Below are 22,855 nucleotides of genomic sequence, written 5' to 3' on the forward strand. Positions count from 1 at the left end.
ATGGCATAGTTCTGCATTCCTGGTGTCGGAAAAATGTTATTCACCATGTACTGAATCTGTTTTTTCCCCGTGGTATTCTTCTTCTTTAGCATCTCTGCTTTGTGAGTTCAGCCAATGTTGGAAGTAACGTGGCAATCAACAATATCAAGATATGTAAGACCTTTTTTTGGACTTAAATCTAAAAGTCTTTTTATTTGAGAAGTAAGCACATGTTATGACAAAAGAAACCTAATGAGGATACTTGTAACTAGAGTACTGAGAGATAAATAGTTAACTGACAATGTTATAATTGTGGGCACACAAGGCTTCTGATTCTGTCTGAGACTTTTTGGTTAACCTAAGCTAAACCTGGAACTTTAAAAAATAAAAAAATGACCTTATTGTGAATAATTTCCCCTTCTTTGCCTTTGGGGAGAGGTGATTAGATAGGACTTGACACATCTTCAACTTTCTGAGGACATGACCTTAGATACGAGGTTATGGAGGTTGCAGATTAGGGTAGAGTTTGTAATTGAATGTTGTCTCACTTCCCTGTCAGATAGGCTAGGAGGTTTGGAGCACTGCACTCTTCCCCTTCTTAGCAGTAGTACTAGCATCATTGCTGTATTCCCTTGTCCATTCATTTTGTTACTATGTGTTTTTCTTGTACTTAGGTTATCATACTTTTTAGCTGTTGTTACTTTTCCTTTTTTTTCTTTCAAAATGCTTCTTATATTATTTGTCATGGCCTATTTGCTTCCGTAATTGCTTTTTCTAAAACTGCTTTGATTTGCTTTTCTTGAGCCAAGGGCCTACCGAAAACGTCATTACCTCCACGAGGCAAAGGTAAGATCTGTGTACACTCTACCCTCCCCACTTGTGGGATGACACTTGCTTCTAGACTCATACTAGTTCTTCTGCTTCTAGACTCATACTAATTCCACTTTGTCTATCCCAAAATAATATCTGCTATGTACAGGAAAGTTAACATGCTTTTACATTTCTATAATGTGAATAATTTGTGAATATTATCAACTGATCTTCAGATCCTGTGTAAATCTTACAGAAGAATGAAACCTGGATATACTGCTCGCAAATAATCTAGTAAGTAGTCATATTGTGCTGGCCAAAAATGAATGGAAGATAATGATCACAAGGTATTCTGACAGGTTACTTGTTTATGGCCTGGAAGTTGAAAGTTTGAGGATTTGAAGCATCTTATTGCCAGGGAATCTACTTTTTTAGACCTTATTCTCCACTGCTTCATTTACCTTCTGCAGAAGGTTGACTTGGACAAATCTAATGAGTGGATCATATACCAGTTGAAAAACTACTACTTCTTTCCATTTTTAAAATTGCGCAAAGCCATGACAAGTTGTTGCCTTTCACCTTCTACCTCTGCAAATTTAAGACTTATTTCTGAATATCTTTCTTGCATGTCCTTCAATTCATGCTCCATGTGTTTGTTTCTCTCCGTCAATAAAGCTACTTGACCCCGTAATTCTTCAGGATCATGTGTATTTTGGGATTGGCCATTGATCGTCTCTGCCACTCTTCCTGAATCAACTTCTCTTCTGCAGAAGGAATATAAAATTAAGTTCCTTTTCTTCTTTATCCTTCCATATAATTGCAGTTTCTCACTGTTGACAAATTTTTTCGAATAGATGCTAGCAATGCTGCAATGGTTCAGTAAAAGTTCTATTGGTTTACCTTGTTATATTCACAATTTTTCTGGATCCATTCTGCACATTTATTCCTTCTGTAAAGCCATTCCCTTGGTGATGAATGTTCTCCCCCATACATTTTCTTCCTTCAGCTACAATACTATCCTGAGTTGCTTCTGCAGGTGGTTCATCCTCCTGTATGTCAAGATCAGCAGTTCCATTAGAAATATAGTGATGCTTTCTGAAAGCTTTTTGTGAGTCTTTTGCTAATTGGAGTAAAAAACTCGAATGAGAATACAGGAATCTTAGGTGTAGAAAACTTGACAGAAATGTCAACAAGTTGGTGTTCAGTGGAATCAACTCCTTATGTCTGTGAATATGTTACTTCAAATCTAGGTCAACGGTTTAATGGTTTTTAATGGACTCTCTTTCTTCTATATGAATTGACAAGTTGACTTGGATGAAGATGAAAGACGATTTGGCTTTCATGCAATATTTATAGTTGTAGAAGAAAGATTAAGGTGCTAAGAATTGTTAAGTTTGTTGAAACTCTAGAGGAACATTGATTTCATACTTATATACGAACCTGTTCCGTGAATTTGGACTCTTGGAACATGCAAACATCTGTAGGTTATCAGTATTTATGGTAAATATATATAATGCCGAGTTTCTACAAAGGCTGTGTATCATAAAAAAATGAGAGAGAATTTCCTATCAACCTGATGAATGCTTATACTACCTAGAAAGGACGACCTGTTAGTGAAAGTCATCATTATGATTCTTTGAATTTAATTCACCTCTAGGCATTGAATATCATTGTTGAAGAGAGGGATACATTAGAGCATTAAGAGAAACAGTTTCTTCTCTATTCAGGTCTTCTATAATGAAATGATAATCCCATAAAGTTTTAAATGTCTAACTTTTTTATTAGTGCAAAGTACCTGTTCCTGTAATTTGAGCACCAGCTTCATCAGGTTCTCATTTTCCAATTTCAGTTGATTTGTACTGCATCTCAGTTTGTCATTCTGTAGGTGTAGCTTCTCTACTTCTGATTGTAAACTTTCTTCAAGTATTTTCTTTTCATCCACTTTAGTCCTCAAGGGAATCAATTCCTCCAGAAACATTTCTGCTTCCCTCCTCACTGAAGCTAGCTCCCTCTCCAATTCCTTTTGTATGGTCATTTTTTGTTCTACCTCTGTTTCAGCAGTTGATTTTTCCATTTGCTCCGTATCATATCTGACTTTTTCTCTATGCTTCATTTGTTTGCAGTACGCTGACCCTGCTAGATCTAGCCTTCCTATCTCCACTGATGAAGCTTTCAATTCAAGAACTTCTCTTTCATAATGTTCTTTCGTTGATTTAAGTTCTTCTTCAGATTTCTGCAGTAATTCCTCTAAAACTTTGTTCTCCTCACGCAGAACATTTGCTTCCGTCACTGCATCATTGACCAGTTCTTCTTTCTCATCAATCTTCAATGTCATTTCATCTGATAGTCGTTTTAATTCTTCCTGAAGTTTCTGAGCTGCCTTTGCATTACTCCACCTTGCCCTTCTCAATCCTTCCTCTGCTTTTATCGCCCTCTGCTCCTGCTTAACTTTGTCTTGGGTGACTGCTTCCAGATGTTCTTCAAATTCCTGCGACTGTGTTTCCAGTTCTTTCTCCAGCACTGAAACATGTGTTTCAAGTTCATTTATTGTATCCAATGATTTTGAGTACTGTGACGTTTGTGTTGTCATTTCTTCCTCTAGTCTCTCCACCTGGAGTTTAAAGTGCTTTATAGAGGCTAAAGATTCTGAGTGTTCTTGTTGCGTTTTAAGGTTTTGCAGCTCACATTGCTCTAGGTTATGATTAATATCATCATTTTCCTTTTCCAACACTTGGCAATGGCTTTCAAGCTGGTCCATTAGTGCTTTCATTTTATTGTTGTCTCTCTTGTAGACCTCTATTTCATCTTCCAACACTTGGCAATGGCTTTCAAGCTGGTCCATCTGTGCTTTCATTTCATCGTTGTCTCTCTTGTAGACCTCTATTTCATCTTCCAACACTTGGCAATGGCTTTCAAGCTGGTCCATCTGTGCTTTCATTTCATTGCTGTCTGTCTTGTAGACCTCTATTTCATCCTGTAATTTTTCAATTGTCTGCTTCAGTGATTGAGATTCCTCAGCAAATTTAAGCTCCTTAGCTTTTCTATCTTCATTCTGATCAATCTTGAGATAGGTTCTCTCCGCAGCGGCCTCTAGCAGATCCTTATTGGACCTAACTTTTTCAGAAAGATATGAAATATCCTTATCTTTCTGGTCCAACATTTTGTTCAGATCTCTTACTGTAAGAATCAATTCAGAATTTGAGTCTTCTGTCTTTTGCAGCTTCAGCATCAATTTGCTATTTAAGTTCTTCTCTTTCTGAAGTTTATGCCTGATTTCTTCCAATAGAGCTGTCGATTTTTTGTCATCTGCTCCTGCATTATCTGAAGCAACTGCATTTACCTCGTCTGTACATCTCAGGTTAAGTTTCTCACATTTGATTTTAAGGACATCTCTCTCTTCTTTTAGATTAGAAATTTGTCTCGACTGTTCCTGTGCCCTTTTGGTTTCTTTCACAATTTGCTTTCTGAGTGTCTGTAGTTCCATTTCTGACAATTCTGCCTGACGCTCGAGCATTACGATCTTATTTTTCATGAACTCAAAACTGTTACTTGAAGTTTCTTGGGCAGTGTCTAGAAGATCCTCCTCTGATTTGTGTGTTGTGTCAGTTACACTCCCATCTAAATCAGAGCCAAGCGAGCAATCTGTGGATGATCTCTGATGTAGATGTCTCTCAAGGGGATTAATTGCATTCTGTGAGGTGAACTGTTTCACAAGACTGTTTTTAGGTTGAGGGTCCCGTGGGATACTATTTTGCATGGAGTAATGAAATGTTTCATTCAACTCTCCATCCTGTGGAAAATAATCAAAAAGGCTTAATTGCAAGTTCAGCTACGAGATACAAATAATTTGTCTGAAGCATGAACATGTTTAAAGTGATATTCTTTCTAACTAGGACATCACTGGCAAGATGTATAGAAATCGAGGGATTACACACCACATTTGACTCTATCCAAATTGTTGTATTTGATTGCCTTGTTCATTCTGCATTTTAGCGTCTCTCAAATGAGTCATGAAATTTTCTATTTGAAAATATGTGAAGTTAAAGTAAATATAAGCATAGGGGATTTGAAATGATTCTTATTTCTAGCTGATGAAAAGAAAACAACACAGAAAACCATTCTTGAAATAATATAATTAGAGTGTATGAATAATGGTAGTATTGCTGTTAGAGATTTACAAAATTCCCATTTTTATTTTTATTTTATAAAATTTCCAAAAGTGTTTATAATGTTTTGGGCAAAACCATCACATAAGACTTCATTCCGATTCTTTTACATGTATTAGAAACTTAAACCAGTCCTCTTTCTTGTAACCAATGTTCACTCCACAAGTGAACCTCGGACCAGTTACACATGTTGGGGGGTGTAAGGAATATTTCACAACAGTTTATACAAAGGTTCCAGTTTGATTTGTATTGCCTCTAGATCATTTATAAGGAGCAAAAGTTAAGAACTATATCAGAAATTGTGTTACTGTTATTTGAGAAGTGAATCTTTATGGTGATAGGTTGATATGGACTTGGAAAATCCTCCCTCGTGAGCTAGCGTTGAGATTGATTTAGGCCCACGTGCTACAGCTTTTCATGATACCAAAGCTATTTGGGCTCCAGTTGGGCTTGGGCATGAAAGGGGTGTTAAGAGTTTTAGAGTCCCCGGTTGAATGGATTGATGGTTTGCTTATATGAACTTGGGCAATCCTCCCCTCATGAGATAACTTTTGGGATTGAGTTAGGCCCAAGTGTCATATCTCTCTACACTCAAAACTTAAAGTTCCACAAACTAGGTCCAAAATGAGGTATATTTCAATATGTGATAATACTGTATGCAGTGAAATGAAGAAATGCAAAAGTATATAAATATGAGACCTTACTTCAGTAGATGTACAATGTCCGTTTCCATAATGGCCATTGCTTCCTAGCTCTGTTTCAAAGCTTTGATCTAGAGATTCTGTCCTTGAAATATCACTATCTTCAGTAGGCCTGAAATTATTTTGTTAAAACTCTACTTTAGTATCCAAACTTGTAGATAACTGAAGCCAGATTGATAGCATGTTTAGCATGGCATTGAATGCTAAAATCACCTGGTTTCCTGAGCTCCTTGCATATTCTGTACTGCGACCTGTTTCATATATATATTTTAGACTAACACAGTTAAACATAAAGACTTTTGTTTACTTTGTTAGTAATAAGAAATGGACTTCAAGTTCAATTTAACCTCTAAAGCTAGCCTAGCTAATGAGGGTGAGGATTCCCTAAGACATAAGTAGACCACAACCCATTCCCTCAACCAATGTTGGACTTAACCTCCCCCCACATGCTCTAAATTCAATTGGAGCATGGATTATGTGGGGCTAACATTGAGAAACACAATAATAGGGATTGCTGGGTTTGGCTTTGCTACTATGTTAATATTGAACCTGATTCGACCCAAAAAGATAGCTCATGAGGGAAGGTTGCCTAAGACCATATAAAAAGACCATAACCCATTTCCCTCAACCAATTTGGGACTTCACAGTTAGCAAACATTATGACTTAGTTCCTATTCTAATACTGTCTATTTTCTGTTTCCTTTCCCATTTGAGGTGTCGAGTAAGGAAGTTGTAAACCTTGATCAGCAGTCATGTCAGAAGTCCTCTACCATGGAAGAGTTTGTATGTATGTATGTGTGTGTGTTGTGGAGAGGAGAGAGAGGACATACATGCAAAATCGCGCCAGTTTCCAGTGGCATTAGGGGTAGGGATACTACTAAGCTTTCAGTTGCCTCTACCAAATCTGCAAAATCAAGACCAACTTCTCCCAGAAAACCTGATTTTGATGATCCCTGAGATGACATCATGTCGATGAGTAGTGAGCAAATGTTCCAACCGTAAGGTGGTTAGAGCATACATGGAGATTGCATTTCTGTTACTTACAGATGCCACAGCAAAGTAGTAAATGTTTTGTTTAAATTTTCCTGTTTTTGGATCCCTGATTAATTTCACTGTCTCGTAAATAGGATTTTCCCATGAACATGTTCCTTCGATAATTGCTGCTTTTCCTAGTCTCACTGTCGGCTTTCCAGCGTCTGCCGGAACTAGTGAAATCATCAGTTTTTTCGCTTTTAGCTTAGGCACCTGAAATCATCATGATTGAGAGATTTGTAAGCTCAGTGAGATCAAATTCTCAATATTACTTCATTGGCTTGTATCGAATCAAATCTTGCTATATGCAGTTAACAGCATTTGAGAAGAAACTGAACAAAGCAATTTTTAACCATCCTGTTAGCATACCTGTGTTACCTGAAACTGCATTTGAAATACAGTTTTGATCTTCTCCTTTTTCCATTTTGAAGACTTGAACATGATTGTTAAATCAGAAAATGAATTTGTTTGACCCTCTTTCTTTGGGATCCGAGAAAGCTGACTGCTTCGCTTTACTCTATATTTCGTGTTTCTGGTTTGTAAGTAAAGATATCCCTGCCCTCTAGGCTCTAGATGAAGGATGCAGATGCTTTCCTTGGTGTACAAGTTGAAAGAAGAAAGGAAATGAAATATAATACAATATGCAATGTGAGTATATCAGATAACAACAGCTAAATGTCTCCTACTTTTTTGAGTGCATAAAATAATCAATACCTTTATTTTAGTTGAAGTAAAGAGATCTTGAGTAAGTGCTTTGTTATGACACACAGCAATACCTCTATTGCACAAGCTTGTCTTCCTTTTTCTTTATGTGGGACTGACTGATCCCAATCCAGACTGTCATTTGAGTAGAATATATATTTTTTTTTCCATGAAGGTCAAACTACTTTTCGTCTATATTTTCAATGTTATGAAGTGACCTGAATTTGTACCCAAATGATGGATACTTTTAGTTGTAAAAGGACCTTCATTAATACCCATAGAATTTTACATCTTTACTCATTATTGAGTTCACATTTTGCTTTTTGTTGAGATGCCAGTGTTTTCATTCTAATTTAAGCTTTTCTTGTTAAGCTGAAAAGTTTATAGTTATTGGGTTTCTTTCTGATATTTACAAGTTTTTTTTTAAAAAAGTTACAGATGACCAGAAAAAAAAGTGTAGGTAGGTAAAATATAATGCTATCACAGCTGGTTTGGGTTTTTCCAGATGTGTCCCCAAGACCCAACAAAGACATTGTGTGGACTATAATCCAGTTGACTTCTTAGTCTATATCATTCTTTGTGTTAATTAATTGCATAATAACAACGGTATTCTTATTGTTAGTTCTTTCATCCTTGCTATTGTGATCTGTAAGTTGGGATTTTCACGTGATGTAACATGGCCATAACCCTAAAAGAAGAAGTGAAATTATCCCCTCTTTTTTCACAATGGTGAAGACAAGTTTAAAATATGATATATACGTCCTCGAATATGTAAAGAATCTTCATATGTTAATTTTTTTAATTTGAATTGTTGATTGTTTTTTTGATTGATTGAATTTTCATTTTCTGGCAATTTAAAATTGTCTCGTGTGGCACAATGACCTAGGAGGAATAAGAATTCTAAATCAAAATGTTTTTTGAGTCTCTGATGGACAATGATCCAGCGCAATTACGTAGATCACTTTCATAGCAGCGCTGGTAAAATGAAAAAGAAGCTATGTAATCCCCGGCAGCTAAAATAGAGGTACTCTTTCTATTATAACGTCTCATTTATTGCCTTTATTTTCTGTTGGCGAGTATCCATCTTACACGTTTATTAATGTTGAATATTATTTTGTTTGCTTAAAATTTTGTGGACGTTGGTAGATGTATATGAAAAATTACTTGTTCATTTTTATGCATTTTTAGTGTGTCTCATTCATCATATCAGGATTAATAATGAAAAAATCTTTTAGAATTTTACTATATTTATATTTTAAAACAATTCCATTTTAATTTATAAATTATTGTCTCTGTTTCTATTTAGTTGTTCACTTTATAAAAGGTACAAATATTAAGATAACAATAATTAACATAGTAAAGTTATAATTTTATTCTTATTAAATGTAGTTTCAAAAAGGATGAATCAAAATTATGAATAGAAAAAAAATTATCTTTTCTTAATTTATCACAAAAAAATTAAATAGAAATATCTAAAAGAGAAAATATGAACGAGTAAATAGAAAATTTAAAATAAAAATATTTTTAGTAAGATATACGTAAAGGAACGAGGTGATGTAGGGAGTAAATGACAGGCTTTAATTGCGGAATATTGAAATTAATGTTCAGCACGTGCCTCAGCAGTGCCAACAAAGGACACAGCTATTCATGTGAGTTGTTGTTGCATTTATTAATTGAACTCACCCAGGAAACCGATCACACTGGGGGTTCTGCTTTTTCCATATTAAAATATCCTATCTTATCCTCCCAACTTTCTTTTCGAAGGAATTTCGAAGCTCGATTTATTGATTATTTGAACATTATTTTTTTTTTATTATGATCTCTTTTTATTTTTCCTTTTTCATATTCCTAATTTTTTATTATTAAGAAAATGTAAAAGTCAAAATTAAGTGTCATTTACTACGTTAATAAGTTGTATACGTTCTTCATAACTTTTGTTTTAATAAATGCATCATATACTCTCTTCATCTAATAATGTTTGTCATGATTTCTATTTTTAGAGTCAAATTATAAAAATTTTGATTAATATTTTAAGATGAATTTTTTCATCATATCAATATGCAAAAAATTGTCATTCATAGTATTTTTCATATAGTTTTAGAATATTTGAATTTTTTTATTTAAAATATCGAATTAATTTAATTTAATTTATCTTTAAAAATTAATGAAATTCATTTTTTATAAGCGTAACATGACAAATAATTCTGGACGGAGAGAGTATTCAGTAATTATAATGGTAAAAGGAGAATCATTGCTTCCAAATAGTAAAACAGATATCTTTTAGTTTTCTGGAAGAATAAAAGTACATGGAATAAGAACTAGTACTATGTTTTTCATTTGATACTTCATAATATATGGTCATAATATAAAGGGCAATGGAGCGGGGGTTACGACCTGATTTTTAGTCCATTTCAATCACCCAAATTCAACCTCATTAACCCATTTGTCGCCACTTATATAAACTAAAAAATTTGAGTTTGCAAATTACTTACTCAAAAAGGGGTAAAGTGGACAAATATCCCCTTTTTAGGATACCTGCTATTTTAAGAATAGCCTAAATTTTACAAAGTTCTAAATACTTTGTCGTCTAAAAATCAAATTTTAAACATTAGGTGTAAAGTTTGAACTTTCATATGAATACAGTTAAATCTTTTGACCTTTGAGAGAAAGTAGACTCCAAGCATAACTAACCTTAGGGCCCGTTTGGCCATAGATTTCTCAAATAATATTTAGGGAAAAATTTGACAAATAATGTTTGTTTTTACAATTTGTTATTATTTGGCAAATATTTGTGGCAAATATCTCAAATTTTCTAATTCTAGTTTTTCTAGTATTTGGATCAAATCTCATTATTTGGGATCTTTTGAAAATTAAAATTTTACCTCAAACTTTTATCTTTTACAAAAACACTCTCTATAGTAGTTGTTTGTGTTGTATTACATAATTTTTTACATGAACAGCAAAATTGTGATGAAATATTTAGTGAATATTAAATAATGATATGATTGGTGATGAAAATGATGAAAAATTAACTTAAGGTAATAAAGTCATGTGCTTCGTCTACTTCACAATGTATGGAATGATACTTGTCGCACTCGCTCCAAATTATCACATTGCTCTAGTGTCATGGAAACTATTTATTCTTGTTGTAACGAACATCCAATTAACTTGTAATACAAACTTATAGTTAGTTTTAATAGTTTTTAAAACTTATGGATATAAATCATATTTTTCTAAAAAAAGTAAAATATATTTCCCAAATTCTTGACCAAACACATGGTGAAATTTCACTCAGATAATATTTGCCAATAATATTTAAAAATTTATGGCCAAATGCTAGCTTAAAGATTTGAAATTTTTATTTTAATTATTCAAACTAGAGATCTCTAGGCTTGACAATTTGATTTGTGATGGTTCAAATATCGAGGTCTAAAGAGTAATTTTTGTAGAAAAAAAATCTTAAATTAAATAATTTTATCGATATAAAATAAAATTTAATGATTTTACTAGATAAATTCTTATAGTTCTAAGTCTCTTATTCGCAAAGAGAAACAAAAACCTTCTTAAATTTGTAAAATATTCTTATACTTCAAATAGATTACTAAAAACGCTTGTGTAATATTATTTCTACCTCAACAATAATAATAGGGGAAACAGATTTATAACATCTACTAAAATAGGTCTATATATCAAATTTAGACATATTGGTGTCGTAATATCTTTCTTAAAAATAAGGAGTTCATCTATTTCATTAAGCACCAATGTAGAATTTCTGTTCTTTAATAAATAAGTCTCCCAATTTCATAAAGTATTTCATCTAAATTTTTTGATTATTCCGTTCAATTATTTTAAAGATTTTCTCTATTAACTATAGGTTGTGATAACTGTCAGTATTCTACCAAACTAATAATATACCTATTCTATTAAAACTATTTATATTTATATGTAGATTTGCGAATGCTGTAACCAAACTAATAATTACATACCTACCAATGTTCTAATCAAATTATTTGTATATATATATATATATATATATGTATATACTCGTTAGAATTCCAAGCAAGCAAGCAATATAACTCCAATTCTAAAACCCAAAAAGAAGTTAACTAACTCAATAAGATTTCATTAACTAAGCAACATATTCATCCTAGTTTTTTTTTAATTAGTTGAAATTTTTTTAGTTCATTTATTTAAAGTTATGAGTCCTGTTAATTTTAGTTGACAAACCTAAATTTATAGTTGGAGTTGGGGTTCAAATCGTGGTAATTTTTATTTTTTTTTGCAGGATTTAAATGGTAAAAACCATGTGTAATCCATCATTGTTGAATAAGCTTAAGGAATTGAGTTTGAATTTTAGAATTTAATGTTTTGTTAGACATTGAGAGTGGGTATTATTTAGACTTGTTGGAAATAGTCTAACGAGATTTGTTTACAAAATTTAGATTTTTTTTATGGAGGTTTGGACTGATTTTGAAAGAAAAAAAATACCTTAAAATCACTACTATAAAAAGACTTCGTCATTGTACCTAGTGACATGCATACGCTATTATAATTTACGCAACTTTCACATATAACAATAAAAAATTTATATTTATATGCTATAGCAAAATGTGCATAATTGCGCTCCATAACAAACATAGAAATTGTATAATTCGCTATACATATACAGTTGAAGCAAATTGTATAAAACGAAGTGTATAAAACTAGAAAGAGAAAGACACTTGGGTAGAGAACTGTATAAAAACAAAGTGTATAAAACGAATTGTATTATTATAAGTGTACAGAACGATTATATACAATTTGAATTTATATAAAATGAGAGAAAGAGAAAGACAAAAGAGACTTGATAAGGAATATACAATTGAATCGAATTGTATAAAGAGAAAGAGAGAAATTAGATACAATTTGAAAATTGTATAAAACGAGAAAGAGAGAAAGGCAAAAGAAACTGGGCAGAGGAGTATTTTTATTGTATATTATAAGTGTATAGGACGAAAATATATGTACTTGCATGTGTATATACAATTTTCTCACACTTTATACAAACAGAAACGCAATTTATACATCTCGCTTCTGTTTGTATAAGTGAGAAAGGCGAGGGTGGCGAGCGAGATCTGGAAGAGTCACGAGTGAGATCTGGAAGGGGGAGAGAGGGGAACAAAAATATATGTATTTATACAATTTTCTCTGCTTTATACAATTAGAAACAATTTTTATACACTTGTGTTTGTAAAAAAGTGAGGAAGCGAGCGAGAGATTGGAGGAGAGTGGCGAGCGAGATATTTTGGAGAGAGGCGCCTGACAAATTTTTGCAAACGTTTGCAATGGAGCACAATTAAATCAAACCCTAGCTACTCCATTTATTTTAGGTTATTAGTTTCCTATTATATACAATTTTCCCTATAATTTTTCATACACATTTATGCAAAATTAATATACTTTTATATAGTATTATACAAAATAGAGATACATTGCTTGTATAAGCAAATAAGTATTGTATAATATGATATAAATATGTATAATCATTGTTACGATAAATATTTCGACTATACGAATGTAAATTGAAAATATGACTACTCAAGTGCAATGTGTTATGTGAGGCTATATATTTTTAAACTGTTCCCTAAAAGATTTTATCAGTTGGGTAAATACAATTATATACTCCTATTATATAATTCTGAGAATGATACTAAAAAAAATAGGGAGAATTACCCAGCTAAGAAAATTTATAGTACATGATTAGTCATCAAACTCATCATAACTATAGTTTGTTATAGTTGTCGCTCATAACTAACATTAACTATTAATTACGTGGGTTAACTTTGAACTTGTATAATTCGTAACTAATAATTCTTTGGTTGATTTGTATTTGTATACAATGGTTTTGATTTGCATATGACGATGATTTCCTTTGATTCTTCCGTTTTATCACCATACATTCAATCTTTTTTTGATAACTATTTAAAGTTTATATAAACATGTAGTTTTCACATTTTTAATAATAAATTTATATAATGTAATTTGCATAATATAATTGTATTAATTCGTAATTTCGACTTTTATCCTATTTGTATGATTATAAACTTTGTATTACTCAATTATACAAAAACCTTTGAGTTATACAAATGTATTTGTGAATAATACAAATATATATGTATATCATTTACATATATACAATTATCTAACTGATATACATGTATAATCCGCCTCTCTCCCACTCTCCACCCTCTCTGATCGCCTCTCTCCTTTCTCTCCTAATTTTACTCGTCACTCTCCTTCCTATAACATATAGCTATGAATCGTAATTAGCATACTACAGTTAGTAAAGCATAATTAAGCTATTTTAAAAAAGTTATATGCTAAAGTTTCCCATAAAATTATTATCATGGTTAGTGGGTAAAAATTAATTAATTCCATTTTTTAGGTGTTTAAGGTGATTTCAGAAGTCTATTAAAAAAAAAAAGGAAAATATCTCCAAAGACAAAGTCATCCTTAATATACACTTGGGCCATCAAGTGTAGAGGACTGGGCCAGTGTTCATTTTGATTTTTAATAGGTGTAAGTGGAAATAGTCCAAGTTATGCAAAGCCCAATTCGTATATGCATCCTCTCCTCTAGGGGTGTACGTGATCGGGTTGGTTCGAAGTTTTTAAAAATCAAATAATATTATTTGTGTTGGATTTTTAAATTTTTAAATCAAATCAAATCAATAAAATTCGGGTTTTTCAACTTTGAATTTTTTTGGGTTTCTTCGGAGTTTTCGAATTTTTGGGTTTTTTCGATAAAGTATTCATACAAATATATAATATACTTGTACTTCAAATATTTTTTTGGTCCTACCAAAATGCAACTATCTAAGTTATTTCTCAAGAAAACAACAAAAAATATGATATGTTTAATGACACTAAAATATCCAACAAAAAAATGAAAAAATCACGTAAAATAAGTGTTGCAAATTAATACGTCATAATGAAATTGATCATAATTTAAAGTATTATATCATGCTAAAAAATTGAACATAATTTAAAGTAATATATCATGCTAAAATAAGTTTAGTAAGTATAAGTTAAATGACTAAATAGTAAAAGAAAGTAAAATTAGATAATGTATTTTAATTGTCTATATCTATGTAAAATTAAAAAGTAAATATTCCATATTATTGTCATTCTTAGTATTAGTTGATTTTTTTCTATTTGAATCAATTTACAATTTAATTTAATTTTCGATTCGATTTTATACGCCCTATTACAAGTTATCAATTGTTTCAACAAGAGGATACTTGTATTTGCCCCTTAATATGAGTTATTTTATGTTAATTTTCTATACTTAAACTGTTCTTTGCCATCATTTAATATTCTGAACTCATCGTATCACATGAAAACTCATCGTATCACATGAAATTTTATTTTCTTTAGTACGTTTGGTATTTATATTAAAATTTAATTATATCATATTTACATTATATAAGGTCTTTTTTGAGAAAAAATGATCACTATCAAAAAAAATTCATATTCATAATTTAAATTTTAAAATCTCTTATTAAAAATAATAATTTCATCCAATATACTCTATCGTTTGATATATCAAATTCTCTATTTATTAGTATTAATTATTATTTATTAATATGGCCCATATGAAGGACGTGGTAGTTGATAAAAACAAAATGAAGGGATCGTGATTGATGGAAGAAGATTGGTCAATGGACCTTTATAATGGCATCATTCTTTACTTTTAACTACTACATCCTCCAATTTCCTACTTCATCTATCACTCGTAACGAAGGCGGTTATCTTGATAAAGATGGTTTTATTTTAGAATATTTGAAATACGAAATAAATTAAAAATATTTAGATTATAATTTATAATTAATATTCAAATCTCATGTTCGGACTTCAAACATTTTAAAATAAAGATTTTGCTGAATTTTTTTCGAATGCAGATGAATAAATCGTTATTTCTCTTTCAATTGATGCAATGGGGAAAAGATTTAATTTGCTTCGATAAGCTTGTACGTATTCTAAATTATAATATTTTGATGAGAGGGCTGAAAAGGAAGCTTGAACAGAGTAAGAGAGATACAATAATAATAAAAAAAATCTTAAGTTGGTATCTAAAAAAATACACTTTTTCTTTTTAAATCCATAAGTTTTTAGATTATACTTTTTTGTTATAAAATAAAGTATTAGAATTAAATAACAAAGAAATTTAGAGAAAGAACAGTAATGTTTTGTATCTACATATAAGATGAGTATATACAGAAAGTAGGAATATATTTTTAATCCTTGAAGTCATGAAAAATCTCCAAAGTCATGAAGTTTGAATTTATTACATGACATTCACATTTTATTATTTACAACATTTTTCAAATTATATTTTTTGTAGATCAATTTTTCAAATATGGTTGGAACGTTATTTTTTAGGTTAAATTTTTCATATTACTCAAAAGTATCGGGAGTTTAGTCAAAATATTATCAAAACATTTAGTTCTCCATTGAATATGAGTAACATTAACATAAGTTGTGGTGCACTGATTTTATTCTCAACTTAATATCTTGAAATCGAACACTGGATATGAATTTTTTTTTTACTGAAAACATCACCCATAAATAAGCACCGCAATATCCAAGTTTCAATATAAACTTCAAACGTTAAGCGGAGGAAAAAAGAACAACCAATACGCCCAAGCATCCACCTACCAACCAACGTGTTCCTTTCTTCTACATATATTTCACCTACTCTTGGAATGTGGATCGAATACCAAATTTATTATATTGCCATTTATAATTATTCGTTCCGTTTCAAAATAAATACTCATTTTATTTTATATTAATTTAATATTTTAAAATTTTTTTATTATTTAAAATAATTAAATTGTTTAAAGTTTAAGATAGATATTTTTTTCTCCATATTTGCTCTTTTTTTATTAAAATTTTATGTTTTCTAAGAGATAAATTGCATAAAGTTATATATATGATTTCATAAAATGTAATAGTGAAAATTATGACTTAAATTATGTCCCCCAATACTTTTTTTCTTAATATATAAATATTGACATACAAATTTAATTAATATAAAGTAGAGAGTGTTATTTTTAAGTTTTGCCACACGCCTAAACAAAATTATTCATTCCTAAAAACTAAAAAAACTATTTTTACGAATTTATTCGTGATAAGTATCTTTAAAATATGTATGACTTCATAATAATTTCTTAATTATGTAAAATTATTCTTTCCTAAAAAGTAAGAAGTATTTTTACGAATTTATATTCTTGATAAATAACTTTAAAAAAAGTGTAACTTTATAGAAATAATTTAAAATTCTCTTTATATAAAAGAAAAGATTAAATAAAAAAATCATATGAAGGCAACAACACGAAACGGTCTCAACCAATCTAAATTTGCCATGTGTAAATGATCCACATATAATGGAGATAGTTTTGTCATCATTTACCGGGTCTACTAGTATTTTGTTTGATATCTTTTTTTAATATATGTATTATAAGCTGATATAAGTTATACATTTTATTGTGTGTTAAGATCAGAATTGTTAATATCATAAATTTCTGAATAAAAGATCGAATTACCCCCAAAAATCTATAGTTGCTAATATCATAAATTTATAAATAAAAGATCAAATTACCCTCAAAAATCTCCTTTTTACATCCTATCCTGAATTTTTTTGATCTCTTGAAGTTTAATAACAATTAAATAGAGTACAAGCTTAAAATAATCATATATTTTTCATGAGAAAATAAACAGTCTTCAAAAACACACGAGTAAATAAAAATATTATTTTTTCTGGTCTACTTTAATATTATAGAACAAAACGGAAACACATCAAGAAGTTAAATATATAAATAAAATAGATATTCAATAAAGAATGTTTTATCTTGAAACATAAATTAACAATAAAATAATTAATATTTTTTCCTGGTCTTTAAAAACACACACACAACATAAGTAGTATTTTCAAAAGACTTTTCTCTCCCTTTGTCTCCATCTCAAAATAGCCCAAATTCAGTTGATAAAATTAAGATAACATTTTATCCCTTGGTCTGTATTGTTATCATCAAAAGAGAAGATGGCAACTGGGCTAAAGGCACTGCCTTTTTCATTTGGGGCACATTTTATTGCCTTAATTGCTGCTATTATGGTCTTAGTTTGGTCTATTCACTTTAGAGGTGGCTTAGCTTGGGAAGCTGAAAACAAAAATCTCATCTTTAATGTAAGCCCCTCTTTCCTATTTTCTTGAAATTTGGTGGGGTTCTTCTTTTTTCTTGGAATAGTGGCAATTTTACATCTTGTTGTGTTTTTGTTGGCAATTTTTATTTGTTTTGTTCTGTGGGGTGTAATCAAGATTTGTTTTTTTTTTGCAAATTTATCAACTCTGTTCAAGATTCAAGAAGAAGTTTTTTATTTTTTTTTGTTGTTTGTATGTTTTGTTGATTTATGAAAAGTCTGAATGGCTATGATGTGTTCTTTTTTGTGTATTTTGATTATTTGTTGTTTATACCAAACATTTGGTTACCTGCCTACCTACAACTTCACTGTATTGTTTTCATACTTTATAATAGTTAAGGAGGAAGTTGACTCTAAAATATGAAACACAATGAGTGATCTGATTCTATGTTGCTCGGGCTCTTCAAAGTAGTTTAGAGTGCGTGTCAGATTCTTTAAAAGTAGTGTATTTTTGAAGAATTCGACATGGGTGTGGCAACGTAAGTCATGAAGAGTTCGCACAACTTAGGTCTGATTCATCATGATGCTTTCAGTGGTCCAACATGATAGAAGTAGTGATCATTTGTTATGGAAATTAGAGAGTTTGTTACAACACCGTATTCATTGTGATCCCCACGAGTCTGGGGAGGATAGAGTGTACGCATACCTTAGCTCTTACCTCTTGGTAGGTAATAGAGAAGTTGTTTCTGATATAATTTTGTAGGGAAGACGGAGAGTTTATTGTTCTAGTGTAAGACATACTTCACACTCAATGCTTCTTGGGGGAACCTTGTGACTGCTGAAATACAAAACAATTAAGATTATTTGTCCAGTGTCCCTATTACAATAGTGGTGATGATTTTTATTGCACAATACTGCTAGATGAGATTTAACAATAATGTTTTTGAATGACTTCCACAAAAGAAAATTAGATTATGAGACTTTCATGTTACGGATTCAGCGGGTACAATCTCAACTATCACTTCCAGAGAGTCTTTTCTGGTTATGGTATTTTCATGAATGTATTATCTTCATCTTTTCTCAATGACTGTTGTTTTCCAGATTCACCCTGTACTTATGCTTATTGGCTTCATTATTCTCGGGGGAGAAGGTAATCGAGATGTTTATAGACATCTTTCCCTTTATTTCCTTTTTTTTTCTTTATTATGGCATTTGATTATTAATGCCTTGTCAATCCAAATTTACAGCTATCATAAGTTACAAATCTTTCCCCCTGGAGAAGCAGGTGAAGAAAAAAATACATCTAGTTTTACATGCTATCGCGCTCATACTTGGTATAATTGGAATTTATACCGCATTCAAGAACCACAATGAAAGCAACATCCCCAACATGTACAGTTTACATTCCTGGATTGGAATAGGAGTTATTACTCTTTATGGCATTCAGGTAAATACCCCGTTATGACTCCTTTTATCTAATTGAAGAGTGAAGGAATAATAGTTTGACGCTTGTAAGTTGTCTTGAGATGAAGTTCGGACTTGTCTCGGTGTTACATCTTGGTCGGACTTTTCATAATTATTCCTGTTCAATTATGTTTCTTGATAAATCATACACAAATAAATGATACTGTAGCTCATGTTTACGACGAGGAAACACAGTACTTAGATGTCAACCTTCAAAACTTTGTGTCAGAGCGCACGTCTAAGGCACTTTCGTGGCGAGCACAATGTTCATTTCTTCTTGCTTGGATCTCCTGGTTTATCCTATTTAATCATTTATTAATCTTAATGTACCCAAATAGGGAACAAGTTATCAAAATATACTAAAACTTGCGAAAAGACTTTGCGTATTCAGAGGGGAAACTTAACCAGTCTTTATCAGTTTTAATACAAAATTTGATGATCACGAGTTGTTTCTCATTACTCGTTGACATATCATTTGCAGTGGATTTATGGATTTGTGGTGTTCTTCTACCCTGGAGGTAGTTCTGAAATCAGACGTGATTCACTTCCTTGGCATGTGCTTTTGGGGATGTTTATATATGTCGTGGCTGTTGGCAATGCGTGTTTAGGATTCCTTGAGAAGCTCACATTCCTGGAAGTCAACGGTTTGGCTAAATATGGTTCCGAGGCCTTCCTAGTTAACTTTACTGCCATTGCTACCGTTCTGTACGGTGTCTTTGTGTTTCTGACCATTCTTTCTCAGGGTCCAACTGCAGATGATCACAGTTACTCTGCCATTGCTTGAGTTCAGGTAAGCTATTATTGCCTATCGCGTTATGTTGAGAATGTGAACAAGCATAGATCTAGCTATCCTCCGTACTTTGATCATCTTGTTTCAATATATTCGATCATATATACCTATTTGTATAGTGAAGTAAGACTCAGTTCTTACTACTATTGTATTCATGATGAGCACAATCTTGATGTTTATATATATATATATATATATATATAGTACATGAAAGCAAATATTCATGTATAGATGATTGTTGTGGGAGGCCATGAAAACTTTGAATATTTCTTTGTTATTCAAATTTATTTTCTTTGTTGTCTGGATGAATGGATTATTTTAACTATCTGTTTGTTTGAATTGTTGTGATCTTGGGCGGAGCCAATGAAAAAATTTCTTTTCTACGTGTAGATATAGTAAATATCGAACCTTCTTTAGCTAGTGAGTATGTTGATATTCTTTACACTCTGAATCCTTTTAATGAAAATTCTGATACTGCCTTATTTCAATATAGCTACTAGCTGATGTGAAGTTATATTAAAACTGACACCAAAAATATCTTCTCTTCTATTATAACCAAAAATATTGTGCATCCCATTATTTTCTACTTACAAAACTTTTTTTAAAAGTTAATTTTCAACAGACGAAATGTTGGCTGCAAAAAAAAGTCAATATTTTTCTTTTTAACAAATAAATAATCTAATTTCGTCATTCAATATATATTTATTTATCGAAATAAATGGGAAGTTTTGCATTACCGTGAAACAAAAGACTATGATTTTACATCGTACGTAATTATTTCATTTTCTATTTCTTAATCTGATTTTATCAAATTATTTTTCTTCCTATATAAATTATCAGAAGTTTCTAACAATATAATATTACCAATTATTTTTCCTAACAATGTAGTATTACCATTTTTTTAACATATCGGATTATATCTTTTAATTTTTCATTCGATGTTCATATCAGAATTCCAATTAAATTTAAACCTTACACGATACAATTAAATTTTCTTCATATTTAAAACATAAATTCGAGACGTTTAGTCACACCAAGGACCCAGTAGGAAGGTCAATTCGAATCCTTGTCGGCTGATAAATTGCATATTAAATGATCCAAAATATGATTGTGATATAATCAACCATATCCTTTTACCCTTATAAGGTTCGAAATGTCAAAAATGACTGAAGTTTTAAGTTCAAATCTAAAAAATAAAAAAATAAAAAAATTCTTGTTTTAAAAAATTATAAAGAATTTATAAAGATTTGTGTTGTAATTCATAAGAATGAAGGAGTTCTTTTAAGAATAAAGATTTGTATTGTAAGAAAACGTTTTGTAAAAAGTAATTGAGTAGACACAAATAAAAAACTAAATTATGGTGGAATGAAATAATAATTTTTCACATTTACAGAGATCGAATTTGAGAAAAAAAAATTATTTATTAAAGAATATTAATATCCTGTACGACTTAAATTTAAATTAATCAAATCTCATATTATTACGAGCTAAAGTTATAAATGTTGTTAGTTTTAAAAGGCTGTAGCCAATATAAGTTGTAAAGTCTGGTTCCACCATTATACACAACTTTAAATAATTCAAACCAACTAACAATCCTTTTCTTAAAATAAATTACAAAGACACGTCATCGCGAATGTTTTTCTAATTATATATTCATTTATATAGAATATTGGTATAGTGTAGAATTATAAAATTAAGTCTTTATATATCGAGTTACATTTAGTAGAGTCATGTGCTTTTAATAAATAATCGCTAGTCTTGATAGTGAGAACAAAGGATCCATTTAATTGGCCAGCAAAGAAGCAACAATCAATCTACCTGTATAGGAAAAATAGAGAATAGGTTTTGCCAACTCACAATTTATTTATTTTTACGTTTGATATCGATATTACAGTTTGATTAAATTTAAATTTGCGATAATTTATCATATATGTGTCAAAAAGTTCAAGCAAAAATGATAAAAATCATTCATGTGTTTCTAACGTTAATCATATGTACTTAAACTTCAATTGAAGTATCTAAAATTATTTCGAACTGAATAAACTTAAAAAGTTTTATTGCAAATAATGTTTCCAAATTTTAAATGGTTGAGATAAATTGATTAAAAAGTTTGGTCATAGTCTATTTAATTTTGTATATATTAGTAAACTAATAACCTAAAATAAATGGAGTAGTTAGGGTTTGATTTAATTGTGCTTCATAGCAGACGTTTGCAAAAAATTATCAGGCGTCTTTCTCCCAAATATCTCGTTCGCCACTCTCCTCCACTCTCTTGCTCGCTTTCTCACCTTTTATACAAACACAAATGTATAAAAATTGTTTCTAATTGTATAAAACTGAGAAAATTGTATAAATACATATATTTTTGTTCCCCTCTCTCCCTTCTTTCAGATCTCGCTCGCCACTCTCTCAAATCTCGCTCGCCACCCTCGCATTTCTCACTTATACAAACAGAAGCAAAATGTATAAATTGCGTTTTTGTTTGTATAAAGCGTGAGAAAATTGTATATACACATGCAAGTACATATCTTTTCGTTTTATACAATTTTCTTTTGTCTTTCTCTCTTTCTCGTTTTATACAATTTTCAAATTGTATCTAATTTCTCTCTTTCTCGTTTTATACAATTCGGTTCAATTTTATATTCCTTTTCAAGTCTCTTTTGTCTTTCTCTCTTTCTCATTTTATACAAATTCAAATTGTATATAATCGTTCTATACACTTGTAATAATACAATTTGTTTTATACAGTTTTCTAGCCCAAATGTCTTTCTCTTTCTTATTTTATACACTTCGTTTTATACAATTTGCTTCAACTGTATATGTATAGCGAATTATACAGTTTCTATATCTGCTATGGAGTGCAATTATGCAAACTTTGCTATAATATACAAATATAAATTTTTTATTTGTTATATGTAAAAGTTGCCCCTGATTTTTTTAGTTCATTCAAGATAGGTGGATTAATTTTTATGAAATACTGAATCATAATCCAAACAGAACTTTAGAATCATTTTTATTTATCTATTTATTCTT

At 30.7% G+C, this 22,855-nt stretch overlaps 2 protein-coding genes across 5 annotated transcripts; one reads left to right on the plus strand and one right to left on the minus strand.

Annotated features, from left to right (window-relative positions):
• Positions 1–20,127, plus strand: LOC101249610 (transmembrane ascorbate ferrireductase 1). 2 transcript variants are annotated; one of them, XM_004234342.5, is made up of 5 exons: positions 1–24; positions 17,354–17,614; positions 18,670–18,718; positions 18,816–19,015; positions 19,514–20,127. In XM_004234342.5, the coding sequence occupies exons 2-5, from the start codon at positions 17,471–17,473 to the stop codon at positions 19,814–19,816; spliced, it is 696 nt and encodes a 231-aa protein (XP_004234390.1). In that variant the 5' UTR covers positions 1–24; positions 17,354–17,470; the 3' UTR covers positions 19,817–20,127. The 2 variants fall into 2 exon arrangements, with proteins under 2 accessions (XP_004234390.1, XP_069152327.1); XM_069296226.1 differs by having other exon boundaries at positions 1–22; positions 17,411–17,614.
• LOC101266306 (uncharacterized) lies at positions 954–7,773 on the minus strand. 3 transcript variants are annotated; one of them, XM_010319299.4, is made up of 9 exons: positions 7,403–7,773; positions 7,058–7,282; positions 6,701–6,901; positions 6,487–6,609; positions 5,870–5,907; positions 5,660–5,768; positions 2,585–4,579; positions 1,690–1,838; positions 954–1,553 (listed from the first exon to the last, which is right to left on the minus strand). In XM_010319299.4, the coding sequence occupies exons 2-9, from the start codon at positions 7,127–7,129 to the stop codon at positions 1,313–1,315; spliced, it is 2,928 nt and encodes a 975-aa protein (XP_010317601.1). In that variant the 5' UTR covers positions 7,130–7,282; positions 7,403–7,773; the 3' UTR covers positions 954–1,312. The 3 variants fall into 3 exon arrangements, with proteins under 3 accessions (XP_010317601.1, XP_019068347.1, XP_004234392.2); XM_019212802.3 differs by having other exon boundaries at positions 7,058–7,277; positions 7,403–7,745; XM_004234344.4 differs by lacking the exons at positions 5,870–5,907; positions 6,487–6,609; positions 6,701–6,901; positions 7,058–7,282; positions 7,403–7,773 and having other exon boundaries at positions 5,655–5,768.
• Positions 20,128–22,855: the final 2,728 nt, after the last annotated feature.

This window comes from Solanum lycopersicum, chromosome 3 (genome assembly GCF_036512215.1).
Source record: "Solanum lycopersicum chromosome 3, SLM_r2.1".
NCBI lineage: Eukaryota > Viridiplantae > Streptophyta > Magnoliopsida > Solanales > Solanaceae > Solanum > Solanum lycopersicum.